The 18,650-nt window shown below is 40.5% G+C and overlaps 1 protein-coding gene across 3 annotated transcripts in view; it reads right to left on the reverse strand.

Moving 5' to 3' along the window:
• Window positions 1-18,650, reverse strand: part of LOC132841810 (Kv channel-interacting protein 2) — a 195,523-nt gene that overhangs the window by 76,256 nt on the left and 100,617 nt on the right. The window contains exon 1 of one of the 3 annotated variants that reach the window (XM_060864350.1): window positions 17,207-17,558. The exons of the other annotated variants lie outside the window; for them this stretch is intronic. Within the exon in view, the coding sequence (XP_060720333.1) occupies window positions 17,207-17,294 (88 nt within the window). The 5' untranslated portion in view covers window positions 17,295-17,558. Of the gene's footprint in view, window positions 1-17,206; window positions 17,559-18,650 lie in introns of those variants that run through there. 3 annotated transcript variants of the gene reach the window in all.

Consider the following 18,650-nt stretch of genomic DNA (forward strand, 5'->3'; position numbering starts at 1 on the left):
TACATGTTATGCTGTTGTTTTTTCTGCCACTTGCTGTTTTTGTATCCAGAATCTTTGTGCGATATCAATAATCCAGACACAAGTTGTGTCCCAAATGACTATACGCTTATACTATACATTATGTACTCTAGCGTCTAATGTATACATTTTAGAAGGGTTGTATTTTCTCAAATGAAACACTAACGACTTTTTACCAACCGGACGTATAAGCGGTTTTCCAGTATCGTCGGCCATCTTGAAATTTTTTGGTCAGCCACCGTCAGCACTTGGTAGCTCCGCCCTTTTTCCACTAATTAAGCAAACCTGCAAGAGTTCATTGAGTGTGTTGAGTTGAGTTGAGTTGAGTTAAGTGATTAATTGTACAAAATGGTGCAGACTCGTGCATACGTTTGGGTTTGGGATACGATTTAGAAGTTTAAGGTTCTACACATTCATACATTAGAATTATACTTTGATTTTTTGTAGAGTTGAAAAAGAAATCAAACAAGAAATTCTTCATCTTACTTCTGAGGAATGAAAATCTTTCCAAAACAAATCCAATCAAGATTGTAGATTCCCTTCATGCAGTCCCTTGTTTTTAGGAAGCTCCGAATCACTTTTTCACACCACACACTTCAAGTGTATAATAATAAGACACAAGAGTTCATGGAAACTGAAATAACAAAGCACCTGACCTTTACCACACGGATGCCTGTGGGTTGTTGTTAATGAGGGAAAGTTTTAGTGAATGCATTTGTTAACTGACCTTTTAAAACAGACAATTACTGGCCAATAACTGTGTGAACAAATTCACTTTCACAGCTTTTTCTCCGTAGCGGGTCATTTCATAAAATCAGAGGGCGGTAGGGGAATGATGGGGTGATGGGGGGTATTCAGGGTGGCTTATGTGGCAAACAATTCTATGTTTTGTCATAGAAAGTTCAATTCATTGTGAATAGTAAATTTAATTTGTCCTGCCAGACAGATAATGTAGCAGACCTTATGGGTTTGCATTCTGTCTTGCTAATTCAAGCACCAAAAGATGAATACAAGCTGTTTTGGCTGATTGTCTTGATGAAAATAAACACGCCCTGCTGTGTTCTTCACACCGTCTTACATGCGACGGTGAACACAAGGGTCGACACAACAACATGCTATTCCATATGCAAAATAAATAAATAAATAATTATAGATTATTAAATGAAGATGTTATAGATACTAAAGTACTTTGTATGAAATGCTAGCTTTAAGAAAAAATACATTTTTAATTGTACTTTTTGAAAGTGTGCACTGTTTTATTGATGCTGTTTGCTGCTGAAAGTGCTTTGAGGCACTTGAAGGGAAGCATCATGAGAGCTACAAACAATGCTGTTTGTCAAGACTAGATTCAAATCCAGCCTCGCTTGGACATGTGGCTAACAATGATATATTGTCTTTCCAGAAAAAAAAAAGAAGAAAAAAAAGAAGAATCGATTGCTTACACGCACTCATGCACACTTAATAAAGAACAATTTCACAGTTCCAGCCGTGTCCAGGATTCTCCGCATAACACCAAATGACAGGCAGCATCTGAGTCTGTGAGAAGCCGCAGGATAAGAGCTTTTCACAGCTCACAACTGACAGCTGCACCTAAAAGTTTGGCACACTTACTGAAGACAAAACAGGGCAACACAACACAAATAAAAAATGTAATAGCAATAAGAAGTCGTCTGTGACTGTTCCGCATCTACAGAGGGTGGTGCTTGGGATTGAAATGGTAGGTTTAAAGAAAAACTGCATTCTGAAACACTTGAGCTGTGTTGTGTTTAGTATATCTGGTGCCCCTTTTTTGTTTGTTTTTAATGTTGTTGTGTCTTTAATTATTGTTGTGTCTTTTGCATTCAGGTCACTCAGGTCATTCAGCCAGGTCACTCTTGCAAAACATATTTAATCTCAGTGCCCCAAAGAAGCTAAGCACCTGGGACTATAGCGTGCCTACAGTAAAGTACTGAGGTGGACTAGTGAAGGTTTAGGATGCAGTATCTTGGCATTCCCAAAGTCCACTACTTGTGCTAGATTGGCATGTCTCTGCCATGCTATTCTGGAGGACCATGTGCACTCAGTGGTTCAAACGTTATACCAAAGCTGATGCCATGTATAAGGGTGATGATGCACTAATACACACAGCAAGACTGGTGACAGAAGTTTGATAAACATTAAAATGAAGTTCAACATCTTGCATGGCCTCAACAGTCACCAGGTCTGAATAATACTCAGACACTTTGGGGTGTTTTAGAAAAGCTGAACTTCTCCACCAGCATCATGTAGTGATCTGCCCACCGGTCTGCAAGAGGAATGGCTCAAAATCCCTCTGGCCACTGTGCAGGACTTTTATCTGTCATTCCCAAGATGAACTTCTGTTGTACTGGTGTCACAACCTGGGAAGGAAGGAGGCTGACCCGTACACAGGATAGCTTCAAAGGAATGGGGTTTAAATTAATGAGGAAGACAAAGACAGAAAAGACGATAACTGAAACAATACAAATGACGACACTTAACATTGACTAGACATGACGAGGGGTAAACATAACTAATGATTACTTAAATATAAAAGACAATGATGACACAATAAGGATCAGGTGTGACGACAGGGAGGAGCAGACGAAGGCGGGGCAGACATGTGAGGAGGAACGACAACAAACGGCTCCCGAAGCGCCAAACCCTGACAAGGTCCGGGTGTGTGTGTGTGTGTGTGTGTGTGTGTGTGTGTGTGTGTGTGTGGAGGCACATGGCGAAGGCAGATGGGGGGAGCGAAGAACACGGCAAAGGCAGATGGGGAAGTGAGGAACACGGCGAAGGCAGATGAGGGGCGCTACAGTAGGTCCACGGCGAGGCCGGTGAGGGGAGCAAGGCACACGGCGAGGCCGGTGAGGGGAACAAGGCACACGTCAAGGTAGGTGGGGGGAACAAGGCTCACAGCGGCACAGCCAACGATGTCCACAGCCGAGCAGAGGGGCCGACTGACGTCCACAGCCGAGCAGAAGGGCCGAGCGATGTCCACAGCCGAGCAGAAGGGCCGAGCGATGTCCACAGCCGAGCAGAAGGGCTGAGCGATGTCCACAGCCGAGCAGAAGGGCCGAGCGTCGTCCACAGCCAGACAGAAGGGCCGAGCGACATCCACAGCCGAGCTGAAGGGCCAAGCGATGTCCACAGCCGAGCTGAAGGGCCGAGCGACGTCCACAGCCGAGCTGAAGGGCCGAGCGACGTCCACAGCCGAGCTGAAGGGCTGAGCAAAACCCCCGACGCACCGCGGCCAGACCCACGTCCTGATGACCAGAATATGAAGGGCGGGAGGGTGGGAAGAAGTGAAGCGACGCCCTCCTCGGACGGAACCGGAAGTGGAGCAGCGTCCTTCACCGGGAAAAAAAGCGGGGCAATGCCGCAGGGCACCAAAAAATAAAAAAGGGGCAAAAACGGGATGGTGACATCCTCCGCGAAGGAAGTGAGGCGACGTCCGCCTTAGACGGAACCGAAAGTGGAGCGGCGTCCCTCACCGGAAAAAATGCGGAGCGATGCCACCAAAAAAAAAAGAAAAAAGGGCCTGAAGGACTGGCGGAACGGTCCAGGGGGAGAAGGGAAAAAAAAGCCGGTCCAAGCTGGAAACTATCCTGCTGGGTCTGCTGGGTTTTTGGGCGGAATCATTCCATCACAACCTGGGATGGAAGGAGACAGACCCGTACACAGGGTAGCTTCAAATGAAGGGGGTTTAATAAATGAGGAAGACAAAGACAGAAAAGACGATAACTGAAACAATATAAATGACGACACTTAACATTGACTAGACATGACGAGGGGTAAACGTAACTAATGATTCCGCGCTGCCATCGGCAACGCGGCTCACTTAAATATAAAAGACAATGATGACACAATAAGGATCAGGTGTGACGACAGGGAGGAGCAGACGAAGGCGTGGCAGACACGTGACGAGGAACGACAACAAATGCACTTGGCCAAAAAGTCCGGGCTGAGTCCTGACAATTGGCTGCAAAAGGACCTACACCTTAGTAATAATTTATCATGGTCTAAAAACCAGTTGTTTCAGGGTCATAGTCTGTCCAATAGCAAAGGTGTCCAATCTTAATTGATCCAGAAAAGCCCAGTGTAAGTGTAGGTTTTTATTCCAATCAAACAAAAGCCACACCTGAGTCTACTGAAATCCAAGATTAACTGATTAAACAGGTGGAATCTTGCTTGATTGGAATGAATCCCTGCACGCAACAAGGCTCTTTCCGAATCAGATAAGATTGGACACCCCCGGTTTAAACTGTATTTTCCTTCTTCCGGGAGAAATTCCATTTGTCTGCTGCCACATAATGAGACTTTATTCATCATTATTGAACAACAGAGGGGGAAAAATCGTAAACATATGGGATAACATTAAGGCTGTGCTATTAGTACTGAAATAATGGAAAAAGCAAGACTTTCTTTTCTTATTCCCAATTTTCAGCTTCATTCTGCTGACAGCAACATTCAGGGATGCAGATATAGAGTTCGGCGTCCTACCCGCTGACCACCAGAAATATCAGTGAACATGTTTAAATATGTGCAAGGATAAAAAGGACAGATATATAAATAACCCATATTACCATGATTACTGTGTATTTTGACTCAGCGTACCTCCAGAGCCACTCCCCCCAGGCTTGTGCTTTGGTCAGCTCGGAATATGAAGCTCCGACGCTCCGACCTCGATTGAGCTTCTCACGAGTAACCGAGTGGCTTCTTCATGAAAATAAACAAGCTTTTCAGCTTTCATCACTGGGAGGTGGAATGAATAAATAGGGGAACAGGACAATGCTCAATTTTGGCAGAGCCTCAGGGCTTCAATAGGACCAGGTGTTGTTTATAGACTGTTTTTTTTTTTTTGTAGAAGCTGCTTCTTTGCCAGTGTGTTTCTTCAAGCAGCATTGTACGTTCTGGGTGCAAGTCATGTCATGCATATTCATGTGCCAATGAGCTAATCCTTCATATAAAGAGGAAAAAAAATTCGGCTGAAAAACTTGCACGGCAATATTTATACTCAATATGCGCATCAACATGCTAACTGTGTTTAGTTACTGTATCCTACAATTGTGTTTGACTACCTGATATTGGTACAGTCAAATTTAGCCATTTGCAGAGACAGATGCTGTAAAGCAGTGCTACTGAGGGTGCTACTCTTAAGCAGTGCTACTTTGTTCAACTACTTATCTATACGCTCAGCTCAAACGGGTCAGCGTTTAAAGCTTCATCTCTGATGTGAATGCAGACATCAACTCCATCAACTTTCTTTTGTCCGAGACGCATCACGACATCATCACAACAAATATTCCCTCTTCCAAAACCCTCTTCCATTCATGTGCATCGAACATGAGTACAGCTATCACATAAAGTAATTACATATGTCTTCACTGGTAAGAGTTTGAAAGAAGAATCCTACGCTTGCAATTTCACCAGGTTAAGAGGTTTTCTGCAAAAAAAAGCACAAGGTCACTGCATTTATTTCTCTCTTATTTAACGCCACTTTAACCGCGCTAGAAATAACAATGTTCCCCTGGGACACCTGCACGGCAGCCATTTACCTACACATGGGAATAAAAGAGAACAAAACATCAACCATTACATGAAGTCCAGAATCTTTATTCACATCAGATATATTTCAATTTGAAACATCAATTTTTAGGACATAAAGACTGACATGGACGACACAGTGACACTAGCTGCGTGAAAGAGTATCTTCTTCCATTTCTTGTGAATTATTCCAAGTGAAATATTTGTTTAACGTGATCTTAGGCTGAGAAAAGTGTCTTACTCCTTCTGGAGATGTTTAAGACAGAAGTCTAGTCGCAGGCTAGTAGGCGGCAGCTTGTCTGATTCACTGACAGTGAATAATGACGTAAGAGACATGAGTTGTTCCCTCAGCTACAACTACACTGATTGACTGTCATCTCCTCTGAGAGCAAAGCTGAGCACAGACACTGAATATCCACCAACAATCAGTCAAATTAGCAATAGCAGCATGACTCAGTCTGTAAATCTACACGCATCCGTTCTTAGAATCATGATAAATTGTAGAAGACTTAAATCTTAAATCCTGCCATGTGAATACTTTACCATTAGATTAAACAAACCTTTTAAGATGACTAAGATTATTACTTATGCTTCCTGTATATTCCTTGATGAGATCTGAAATAAAGCCACGGAAACATTTACAGTATATAAAGGCGTATTGCAACAGGTCATAAAAACATCAGCTCATCAATTAATTTGATCGGAAATCCTCGGGTATAAGTACAGTATGATGTTGCACACATGAAATTCTTTATCAACACAAAAGACGGCAATAGTTGGGAACCTGCTGAAAAAAAAAAGGAATTTACAGTATACATACATAACTACTACATAAGACATAAGATCCCCTGAAGCACTGGTATAGTTTCAGACTCACTTGATTATATTGAGCCCTGGTGCATTTCTGTTCATTTTATATCATCACAAGTGTGCATGGAGAACACAACCATATCAACTCTCTATACATTTTTGTGGAGTGGTGTGGTGTTTTATGGAGTGGTGTTTTGTGGAGTGGTGTATTGTGGAGTGTTGTGGTGTGTTATGGAGTAGTGTATTGTGGAGTGGTGTGGTGTGTTATGGAGTAGTGTATTGTGGAGTGGTGTGGTGTGTTATGGAGTGGTGTGGTGTGTATTGTGGAATGGTGTGGTCTGTAGTATATTGTGGAGTGGTGTGGTGTGTTATGGAGTGGTGTATTGTGGAGTGGTGTGGTGTGTTATGGAGTGGTGTGGTGTGTTATGGAGTGGTGTACTGTGGAGTGGTGTGGTGTGTTGTGCATTGTGGAGTGGTGTGGTGTGTTATGGAGTGGTGTACTGTGGAGTGGTGTGGTGTGTTGTGCATTGTGGAGTGGTGTGGTGTGGTGTGGTGTATTGTGGAGTGGTGTGGTGTGTTATGGAGTGGTGTATTGTGGAGTGGTGTGGTCTGTAGTGTATTGTGGAGTGGTGTGTTGTGTTGTGTATTGTGGAGTGGTGTGGTGTGTTATGGAGTGGTGTATTGTGGAGTGGTGTGGTCTGTAGTATATTGTGTAGTGGTGTTTTGTGTTATGGAGTGGTCTATTGTGGAATGGTGTGGTCTGTAGTGTATTGTGGAGTGGTGTGGTCTGTAGTGTATTGTGGAGTGGTGTGGTGTGTTATGGAGTGGTGTATTGTGGAGTGGTGTGGTCTGTGGTGTATTGTGGAGTGGTGTGGTGTGTATTGTGGAGTGGTGTGGTCTGTAGTGTATTGTGGAGTGGTATGGTGTGTTATGGAGTGGTGTATTGTGGAGTGGCGTGGTCTGTAGTGTATTGTGGAGTGGTGTGGTGTGTATTGTGGAGTGGTGTGTTGTGTTGTGTATTGTGGAGTGGTGTGGTGTGTTATGGAGTGGTGTATTGTGGAGTGGTGTGGTATGTTATGAAGTGGTGTATTGTGGAGTGGTGTGGTCTGTAGTGTATTGTGTAGTGGTGTGGTCTGTAGTGTATTGTGGAGTGGTGTGGTGTGTATTGTGGAGTGGAGTGGTGTATTGTGGAGTGGTGTGGTCTGTAGTGTATTGTGGAGTGGTGTGGTGTGTATTGTGGAGTGGTGTGGTCTGTAGTGTATTGTGGAGTGGTGTGGTGTGTATTGTGGAGTGGTGTGGTGTGTTATGGAGTGGTGTATTGTGGAGTGGTGTGGTCTGTAGTGTATTGTGGAGTGGTGTGGTGTGTATTGTGGAGTGGTGTGGTCTGTAGTGTATTGTGGAGTGGTGTGGTGTGTATTGTGGAGTGGTGTGGTCTGTAGTGTATTGTGGAGTGGTGTGGTGTGTTATGGAGTGGTGTATTGTGGAGTGGTGTGGTCTGTAGTGTATTGTGGAGTGGTGTGGTCTGTAGTGTATTGTGGAGTGGTGTGGTGTATTAAGGAGCGGTGTGGTGTGTTGTGTTGTGAATTGGTATGACGTGGTGTGATCAGAGGAGTCAAAAATTAAACTTTTTGCTCTGCATGTCTGATGACAGAAGCAGACAAAACACTACCCCTGATATCCCACTGTATATTATGGTGATGACTGGGGGCCATTTTGTAGCAGATGGTTCAGGGAATCTTGTAAAGACTGATAGCATCATGAATCTTGCAAAATAGATTTCAGCCCAAAACATCTAATAATCCAAAGTAGCTTGTTGTTATAACAACTTGACACCGAAATGTATAAAACTGAATGCTCATGTATTATGTAGCTCTACGAACACAATTCTTAACTAAATGCTTATTTCTCTTTTGTTTTTCTTTGCCCAGCCTCAAAGCATGCTGACTTAACTTTTAAATCTCCAAAGGAAAAAAGGATCTCATTCGACTAAACAAATTGCCTAAGGCGTGGATGCAGAGTACTGAAACCCCCATGGCAAAGTAGTAGTGTACAAAAAAAAACAAACAAACATGTAAATCATTGCTGAAAGAAAGCTCAAGCTTGGATTGTGCTAATTAACCTGTCTCCAGTGGTGTATATCATTTCAGTTATCATCACAATGGCAGAAACATGCACACTGATTTGCACACACACATCTTCCAAGCCCCCCTCTAAAGTCGTTCCTGACAGGCGCTTGGTCTTAATTATTGTTTTTATTGACAGCACAGATTAGCACCACAGATAGCCTGTTTAGTTTCACTCGTCTCCCGCCTGATGATGGAGCCTGCACCATGGACAGCTTGTGTATATTAACCATAATGATGAGACATAGCTTCATTTTAATCACCTGATCATTTTGTAGGACATATGCAGAGAAAAGATAGAAAGAGAGAGGTGGGATGTGGCTGTTAGGGGCTCGAGCACTGTCCCTTTTCCCAGTGATGTCTCTAATGCCACTTTTGAAATTTTGTAGGTAGAGGGTTCTACTCCTGTCAGCCAAGACCTGGAATCTGAGACTACACTGTACGCAGGAAAGGTAAAGACTGTAAAGTAGAGGTATTCTCGGGTCTAAAAAAATGTACCCGACCCGAACCTGACCCAAATCACTTTTTACCCGAACCCGATGTGCCTAATTTTTTTTTTATGCACATAAAAAAATCATTTTTGTAATTTTTTTTTTTTTTTTTTTTTTTTTATCCGACCCGAGACAAACCTGAAAAAAAAGTCCGACCTGACGGCATTTTTTTTAACCCGACTGGACCCGAATGTTGCATAAATCTACACTAAAGTAACCGCTACAGCGTGGATTCAACATTGATTGACAGGTCTGTTTCAACGAAAATTAGCTTACTGCCAGTCACACATCAGCAGCCACATGTCGCAAGCGGTCTTGGCAAACAGAGGAGAGGTTGGAAAAGGACTCGAGTCGATGCACACACACGAGATAAAGTTGTTCGGGTCTTCTCGGGTCCGTTCGGTAACAACACATTCATTTTAAATTACCCGAGACCCGTTGCCCGATATTATTATATCCGACACGTGTCCGAGGCACACATGAAACTTTTAGACCCGAACCCGCTGGGGCCTCGGGTCGGACCTCGGGTTTTCGGATCTACTGTAAGTGGACCCGTGAAGACCTCTACTGTAAAGCATCAGGAAGTCCAGTTTCAGTAAGCCGCAGGTTCCTGTAATTGGCTGACAGGAGAGAAACTTGATGTGGTTCCCTGTTGTAAATTTCATGATGCCGAGATGCTTTTCCGCTCACCATGGTTGTAAATTCTTTTTTTAACATATATGCCATTACTTATCCAGAGCGATTAACATGTATCTGATTTATACATGTGAGTAGTTGTGGGTTAAGAGCCTTGCTCAAGGGCTCAGCAGTGGCAGCTTGTTGGCTCAGGGATTTATACTCACAGTCCAACATCTTGACCACTGAGATAACACTTCCCTATACATTTGTACCAGCCTTAGGAACTACTGCTCACTGGATGTTTTTTGTTTTTTTTTTGCACCATTCCCTGTAAATTCTAGACACTGTTTGGAATGAAACGTCAGTCTGACGTTTTTGACGATCATTAGGTGGTCATCCACCTATTCATCCCTCTATTTTCTGAACTGCTTATTCCACACAAGGTCACGGGAAGCCCGGATCGTTTCCCAAAGGATACGGGGCACAAGGCAAGCGACATCTTGGACAAGGTGCCAAATTAGGAGTTCATTCACATCTGAAATAATTAATCCAGTTCAAGTGGCACCGTGTTCAAACTCCAAACACACTGACATATAAATTTTTGTTCCATTTTATGTGATTATTTTAACAGACGCTCGTAACCAGAAACTCTGTATGATTCTATGCTAACTGATATGTTAAAAACAAAACATTTATATGTAGAATTGTTTCCAATAAACAGTACTGGCATGTTTTTTTTTTACCCTTTTTACCAATACACTGGTGTTTCATTCAGTCGACAGAAAAGATATCGATTTGACGGACATAGATAATAGAATTCTTACACAGATTTTTTAGTGGTTGAAGACAACACCTTCAAATTGTAGTACTGTAGCTTATGAACATGAACTTGCATCTCAGAGAGCAAAAATGGGTTTGATTTCATCGTTTATTATAAAGATAACATAAATAAATAAATAAATAAATAAATAACCCCTTTTGAATTTTTTTTTTTGGAATATTCGTCCCCGTCAAAGGTTAGCTTAAAGAGAAATAGCCTACTTATAAAAAACTACAAATTCTTAAGGCCCTGAAATGTCTACTTTTATTTGAACTATTAACCACCACTGTGAACATAGGCACAACAAGTTAAAAGGTTTAAAATCTAATATATTCTTTGATAAAACAATCTAATCATATTATATAGTCCCGTCTGTTCTGTTCTGTTCAAATACTTGCTGTTGTAACTTAGTATGTTATGATGTAATTGTTATTTTAAAGCTGGACTCTTGTATCACTTTTTTACTTGCTAACTTGCCTCTGTAGTTGGATAGTTTATAAATAATTTGTGGACCTAAAAATTTGAAATTTTGTTCAAATAATATGATTCATGACTAAACGGGTTTCTGAAAATTCCACACAACATGGCAGATTGTTATTAGGTTAAACAATTACAGGCATGAATTTTCAAGATAACACTACAGAGCCCTAAATTTAATGTCTTAAGTCTCCCAATAGAAACATTAACGCTAATGTCTGCAATTAAACAGATAAAAATGGGTTGCTTTTCCCAAGGAACCCAATGGTTTCCAGGCACGAATAATGAACAATGATAGTTTACCACAACATCTCGGGGCTTGCTGACAACCAATTTTATGTGGCTGCTTAAAGCCCAACAATGCTAAAGTGGCTAACAATGAACGAAGGCTAATGTTGCTGGTTAGCGGGACATCAGGAAGCTTTATGTGTTTAGATTATCCACAAGCATTTAATGACTCAATATATCCTGTTTCACAAGTGGCTCTGTGAATGTTTAATGTTAAACCCACACAGTTGAAATGTGATCAAACAGAACACATAAAACAAACAATATTTAATGAATGAATATAAATCAAGCCAGAGAACAACTAGCTTCTCTTCCCAGAAGAACAGCTACGCTCAGCTGAGAGACCTGCGACACGTATGATTAGAAGAGTATTTCATTTGTTGTGAAAACAATAAGTTTTATGTCCAGTTCTAAGATCCGATTTTTTTTTAAATGGCAACTTAAAAAAAAATCCAAGAAGGTAGATTCACAATGTCTGACTTAAAATGTAAATATAAAAATATAGAAATATTAAATAGTATGTGAATGCCAGTATAAATGTGTCTAATATACCATGTCTTGGTGTTTTATTAACATATCACTGCAACCTAGCAAGCATATATACAGACATGTATAAGCAGATTCGTGTTGTTACCTTTCTATAGAAAATATACATTAAACAATTGGAGCAGTGAGGCAGAGCCCAACCATAAACCGTCTAATCAGCTGTTCATTTTGAATGTAAATTTTCATTCATTTTCACAACTGAATACACTTTGAAGTCTGCTGAAATGCTAGTTACTCCTTTTGAAAGACAAGAGGGAGAAGTGGGAATTTGACATACATACAGAAATGATCCTTTAATTTGATCACCATCCAAGATGTTGGGAAATCAATTGGAAGAATGATCAGTGCCACGTTTAGCTCCATCGATATATTATTTCACCTAGTTATGTCTTAAATGAGGACTAGAAGATGTTTGTATTGGAAAATAGCCATCCACCATTCGTGTTTTGTTTCTTATATGTGGTGTGTCCGGAGCATGTTTTACGTACAGCCAATACGCAGCAACAAGGAGGGTGGCTAAGCTTCGCTCCTTTTTAACATGCAGTGTAGATGATGCGATTTCAATAGCCGCAAACCTAAAGCCTGGTGTCCGGCTGAACGCCTCAGGCCACTTCATCACTGACCCTGTTGTTCTGAACTTCAAACCCACCTGAGAACCATGTTACAATCAGGAATCCCCACACTGAATTGTCTACAAAAAAATGCGCTGAAGAGTATTTATGGAGTCACCATTTTTTAATCACAAGCACTTAGTGCTCATGATCCTACAACGCTATGGCTGCTGGTTATTGAAATCGCATCATCTACTCTGCCTGTTAACAAGAACTGGACTTGCAGGTACCTACTACCCTCTAGTAGGTACCTGGTCACCGATCGGCCATAACATTAAATCCACTTCATTGTAGGCTAAATGAATAACATTGATGATCTCAGAATAATAGCACATGTCAAATCTGATATATTAGAAAGCAGGTGAACAGACAGCAAGCAAAACTGATGCTTTGGATGTTAGAATCTGAGCGACTCTTTCAAGGGCCAAATTGTGATGGTTCAGACGACTGGATCATAAAATCTCCGAAACTCCAGGGTCCTGTGGAGTGTTCCCTATATACAGTGGTTAGTACCTACTAAAAGTGGAAGGACAAAAGAGGTAGTAACATCTTTCACTAGTAATAATAATGCACCCTGCCAGACTGCAAATATTGCTCAGGAACGGTTTGTGGAACATAAATGTGTTGACTTCACCTTCAGATTCCCTAGATCTGATCAAGCAGCTGTGGGATGTGCTGAACTAATGAGTCTGATCTATTGATAGTCCAACTCATGACTTTCAGGACTTGGTGCCAGATACTACAGTATCCCTTTAGAGATCTTGGGCTATAGACCATGGACTCCACAGGTCAGAGCTGTTTTGGTGGCACAATGAGGACCTACACAATATTAGGCTGGTGGTTTTGCATGTTATTTTTAAGTAAGGGATTGAAAACAATAATTATTGTAACTGCAGATTTCCATTAAAATAAACGTACAATGACTATTAATATTGTAATTTATTTAAATTTTTATGTGTTGCTCATGTAGAGTGTGACAAAAGCTCCTAGCAGCTAACGCTTCATCTTACAGCACACATTCCTTCTAAAAGCGTACACTTTTGCACAGTGGCTTATATTGTGAGGAGCAGTTCTCTGTCACCAAACATGCAAAAGTATCTGTCTCAACCAGTTGCCTGTCTGACAGTTTTCTATAATAATCACAGAGGAGACAAAATCCCAATACTTCACTGACACAGTCACACGCTACATTTACCTGAAGCTCTGTGCATTCTGATTTAAATGGTTTTTCAGTAGCTGACTGAATTGGATCTGGATAATTAGGCCTTTTAAAGTATCAAGAACTTTTCAGACTTTTGTTTCTCACTGTTGTAACTACACGTCTTTCCAATTAGTTTCACTGTACTTAAATACTGGATTAAATAATGTGCGTGAAGATGAAGAAATGAATAATCATCAATAATACTCTGGGAAAATCAATAACATTAGAACATTTGGGAGCAAGTCGGAAATCTGCAGAAGCTGTATTCCCTTTATACTTATTATTCCCTTTATACTTATTATTCCCTTTATACTTATTATTCCCTTTATACTTATTATTCCCTGTATACTTATTATTCCCTTTATACTTATTATTCCCTTTATACTTATTATTCCCTGTATACTTATTATTCCCTGTGTACTTATTATTCCCTTTATACTTATTATTCCCTGTATACTTATTATTCCCTCTATACGTATTATTCCCTGTATACTTATTATTCCCTGTATACTTATTATTCCCTGTATACTTATTATTCCCTGTATTCTTATTATTCCCTTTATACTTATTATTCCCTGTATACTTATTATTCCCTGTGTACTTATTATTCCCTTTATACTTATTATTCCCTGTATACTTATTATTCCCTTTATACTTATTATTCCCTGTATACTTATTATTCCCTGTGTACTTATTATTCCCTTTATACTTATTATTCCCTTTATACTTATTATTCCCTGTATACTTATTATTCCCTGTGTACTTATTATTCCCTTTATACTTATTATTCCCTGTATACTTATTATTCCCTGTGTACTTATTATTCCCTTTATACTTATTATTCCCTGTATACTTATTATTCCCTCTATACGTATTATTCCCTGAATACTTATTATTCCCTGTATACTTATTATTCCCTGTATACTTATTATTCCCTCTATACTTATTATTCCCTTTATACTTATTATTCCCTGTATACTTATTATTCCCTGTATACTTATTATTCCCTGTATACTTATTATTCCCTTTATACTTATTATTCCCTGTATACTTATTATTCCCTTTATACTTATTATTCCCTGTATACTTATTATTCCCTTTATACTTATTATTCCCTGTATACTTATTATTCCCTTTATACTTATTATTCCCTGTATACTTATTATTCCCGGTTTCTTATAATTCCCTGTATGCTTATTAACCCCTGCATTTCTATTATTCCCTGTATTCTAATTATTCCCTCTATGCACAGAATTCCCTGTTTGCTTATAATTCCCTAAAGTGTTATTATTCCCAATATGTCTATTGTTTCCTGTATATTCAGATTGCATTCTTCCTATTCTCTGTATGCTTACCTATTAATATATATGCATTCTTAATTGATCTCTTTATGCTTATTATTTCATGCATGATTTTTTTTCCCTGTATGCTTAATATTCTGCTGTATTCTTATTATTCTATGTATATGTCCTGTACCGGCATTATTCCCCGTATATATGCAAAGTTTCCCTGCATTTTTTTTATTCTCTGTATGAGTTCATTCTCTGTATGCATTTCATGTATGATTACTTTTCCCTTTATTCCCTGCATTCTTATTTCACATGAACACTTGACATTCACATTGACAAATCTTGACATTTTCTTCTCCTTGAACTTTCTCTTTCGCGAGAATCTCAATCCCATTCGAATTTCCGATGACCCATGCCTCATCTGCGGCTACATTTACCCTAATCTACTTACAGAAATGTCCTGATAAATTGTAAAGAATTATGAGTTGAAAATGAGAAAAGAGTTCTCACTTTGAGTATCAGCTTCATCCACAGCAGTGTCTGTAAAAGTCAATTACGACGTTTTAAGCATCGTCGCCTCATCTTCATTATCTCCTCATGTTAGTTCGCGCTAACGTCGGTGGAGATATCGGCTCATTCGGCTACATTTCTTGTCTTCTTATGAAACATTTTAAAGCTTTACACAGAGTGTGTATGAGCTTTTCTATGTTTTGATGACAACATAAAGGTGAAGGAATATCGCAGATATGTTTACAGCTACGAACTGATCGCAAATCAGTTAAGATGTAATCGACGTCCCATACTTTCCAAAAACTTGATCAAAGCATGACATTCATTTACCACAAGGTTTTGCATGGACTTACTGTATGTAGTGCCAGTCAACACAAGGTTAGAATAAAGTCTAAACAAACCCATTTTTACATTGTTTCGGTCAAATATATCGAGGTTGTGTTAAAAATCATGAAAAAACTTGACAATGTATGCTACCACAGTGACATCCAGAATCGAGCAGATAGACTCAATTGTACTGCATCCACAATGATTAAAGACTGTTTAATGATGAAAATGTATTAGAATGAAGGAAGATTTATAAATGAATTGAAAGTGTATTGAGAACATTGACAACTTGCTGCAGTTGTAGCTGTCGTAAGATGTCAATCTCTTTCTGTCATATATGTGTATATAAACACACACACACACACACAAGTATTTTTGGATTTTGAATGTTTCTAGCGATGACGTCATGACGCAGCTTGAAATAAATCTGTGAAAAATCTGTTAATCAAAAAATTTAAATATATGTATGTAGAAATTGTGCCTAGCATCTCAGGCCATCACATGACATATCATTAGAAAGCCCAGGATGTCTTCTGTACAGTACAGCAGGTGATAACAGAAGCTCAGAAAAGTCAAAGGACATGCAAGTAAGCAAACAGTCCACTACAAAGTGACACGAGTCAATGGGCAAGGACAGGACAAATAAATTGACGATATATATTTCAATAAAATAAATGATCTAGAGTAGAAGATTTGGACAAACTGAAAGGTCAGACATGAATTAGTTTAGCCTAGCGCTCCTCTTAACTCCAGATACATGATACAATCCTTTCAGATAACATATGAGCATGAGCATGTGCACAACCAGTGTTTTTTTTTTTCCTACAGCACTCACACCTTAGCTGAACCTAACACACACACACACACACACACACACATGGCAGTGTGCTCTGGATGGAGCTAGTGTGAAGAATCATGACTGAGCCATGCTAATGAAATCACTCTTTTGTACACAGCGAGTCCCCTTTTTTCTCGGAAGGCCAGGGCAGCGCCAGCACCGGAGCCGTATCCATGGCAACTGACGAGAGGGTAAACTTACAGTGTATTTACTGATTCTCACTGGGTTAATACTTCATTTAGCTTATTTTAACATTGGTTTGCCAAGAAGTAAGAGCAGGTTCATTTTTTTTTGTTATTGTTGTTATTTTTTTTAGCTACATGTCGGGATTATCGTGCACTTTGTTAGTACTACAGCTTTGATTATTAGACATCAAGGTCATTTATGCCTCGCTGGATGACACAACGGTCAGGACATGATGCGAGAATGGTTAGAATCTCATTTTGAGCATTTCTGCAGTGACCCTTTTACACTTTTGCAGAGCGAATAACATGACCGAAAGTCATTACACTTCCACGGAAGAAATAAAATACAGCAATAAACATTTAAACTCTACAAGTTCTCTGAGGACGATAGAAACGAGGTGGAAAAGAATCTTCTCAAACCACAATACCTAGGGAGTTATGAGTAAAAAAAAGAAAGAAAAAAGAGAAAGAAAAGAAAAGAAAAAAGAAAAAGTGATGGGCTCCTACCTTGGGTCAGGGTCCCTGTGAGAAACCTGTAAAAGAAGCGGGCCACTTTGGTCAGCTGCCTCTTGCACCTTTTCCTGCAGTGGCTCATTGTGGGTCAGCTGGCTCTCACACAAGCTTTCTCTCGACTGCCTGCTCCTGCACTCCTTCTCCTTTCCCTTCTCTATCTCTCTTTCTCTCTATCTTCTTCCTCAGTCCTGCCTCCACCTGTGGGGTGCGATCTGTCACTCACACACAGCCTCCTCCCCTCCTGCTCGAACGGTTCAGCCTCTAAGAGGGAAAAGCAACATACACTCTTACGGTTGTACTCCTCACTCCTCCTACTACACAACCCGAGCTGTGCTTTTCTCCTCACACGTTTTCTTCCCCTCCTTTTTACAGTCCACTTGTGTCTTTTAGAGCTTCCAGGGGATGAAAAGAAAGATGAAGAAACTGTCACTTTTACCTCGAGGGAGCTCAGGCAGAAGAAGAAGCTGGTGAAAGTGTGTATGCATGTGCAAACGTGTGTATGTGAGAGAGAGAAAGACAGAGAGAGAGAGAGTCGTCCAAATTTCCCTTACAAACAGACTACAGCCTCAAGTTCACCTTAGAAGGACAGGAAAACCAAGCACAAGCACTCCTTTCTTATCTCAGGTTCCTCTGAAGCTGCTTCTTCGTGTTTTGCTCCTTCTCTTCAGCAGAAGTTAAAAGGCCAGAAGTGTTAGCATAGAAGCTAAAGACAACTTGCTGTCTCTTTTCCAGCAAAAGGAAATGACGAGAAAAAGATCAGCAGGTGGACAGAGACACGCAGGAGATTCTTCTGTCCTGTTGTCGTTCCTTTCTTCTTTCCTTTCATCAGTGAAAGAGAAGCAGCACTTCAGTCAATCTGTTGATGTGTGCTGAGCTGTGAGGTGGCTCTGACGAGCACGTTGAACACACACACACACACACACACACACACACACAGCTTTACTACAGGGAACATGCACACTCCTGGCTTATTTGCTCTGCTACACTCTTATTTCATTTGTTGTCTTAAAGCATTGATCTCTCTCTCTCTCTCTCTCTCTCTCGCTCTCTCTCTCTCGCTCTCTCTCTGTGACTTAGCAGTGATTACGGTCGCCGAGGCAACCACAGACTCCGTGGATTTTTCCGACAGCCAATCACACATACACTTCCTTTTTACTTTCGTGGATCAAAGCAAAACAAACAAACTGCTCCGCTGGGTCTCAGTGTGTTTCCATCAAGTGTGTGCGCAAGCATGACTGCTAAGCTCATATGCGCTGGGTTGTGCTTGTGTGTGTGTGTGTGTGTGTGTGTATGTGTGATAAAGATTTCCAATAAAAAGACGAGGAAACAGACGAGTCTTAAACACTACCCTGTGCGCTCCTTTGATGTAACATTCAGTTCTGTGAATACGCGAGGAAAAAAAACTATCATGTTCTTCAAGAGCTTTTAAGACCATTTA

Source organism: Tachysurus vachellii, chromosome 2, assembly GCF_030014155.1.
Source record: "Tachysurus vachellii isolate PV-2020 chromosome 2, HZAU_Pvac_v1, whole genome shotgun sequence".
Taxonomy (NCBI): domain Eukaryota; kingdom Metazoa; phylum Chordata; class Actinopteri; order Siluriformes; family Bagridae; genus Tachysurus; species Tachysurus vachellii.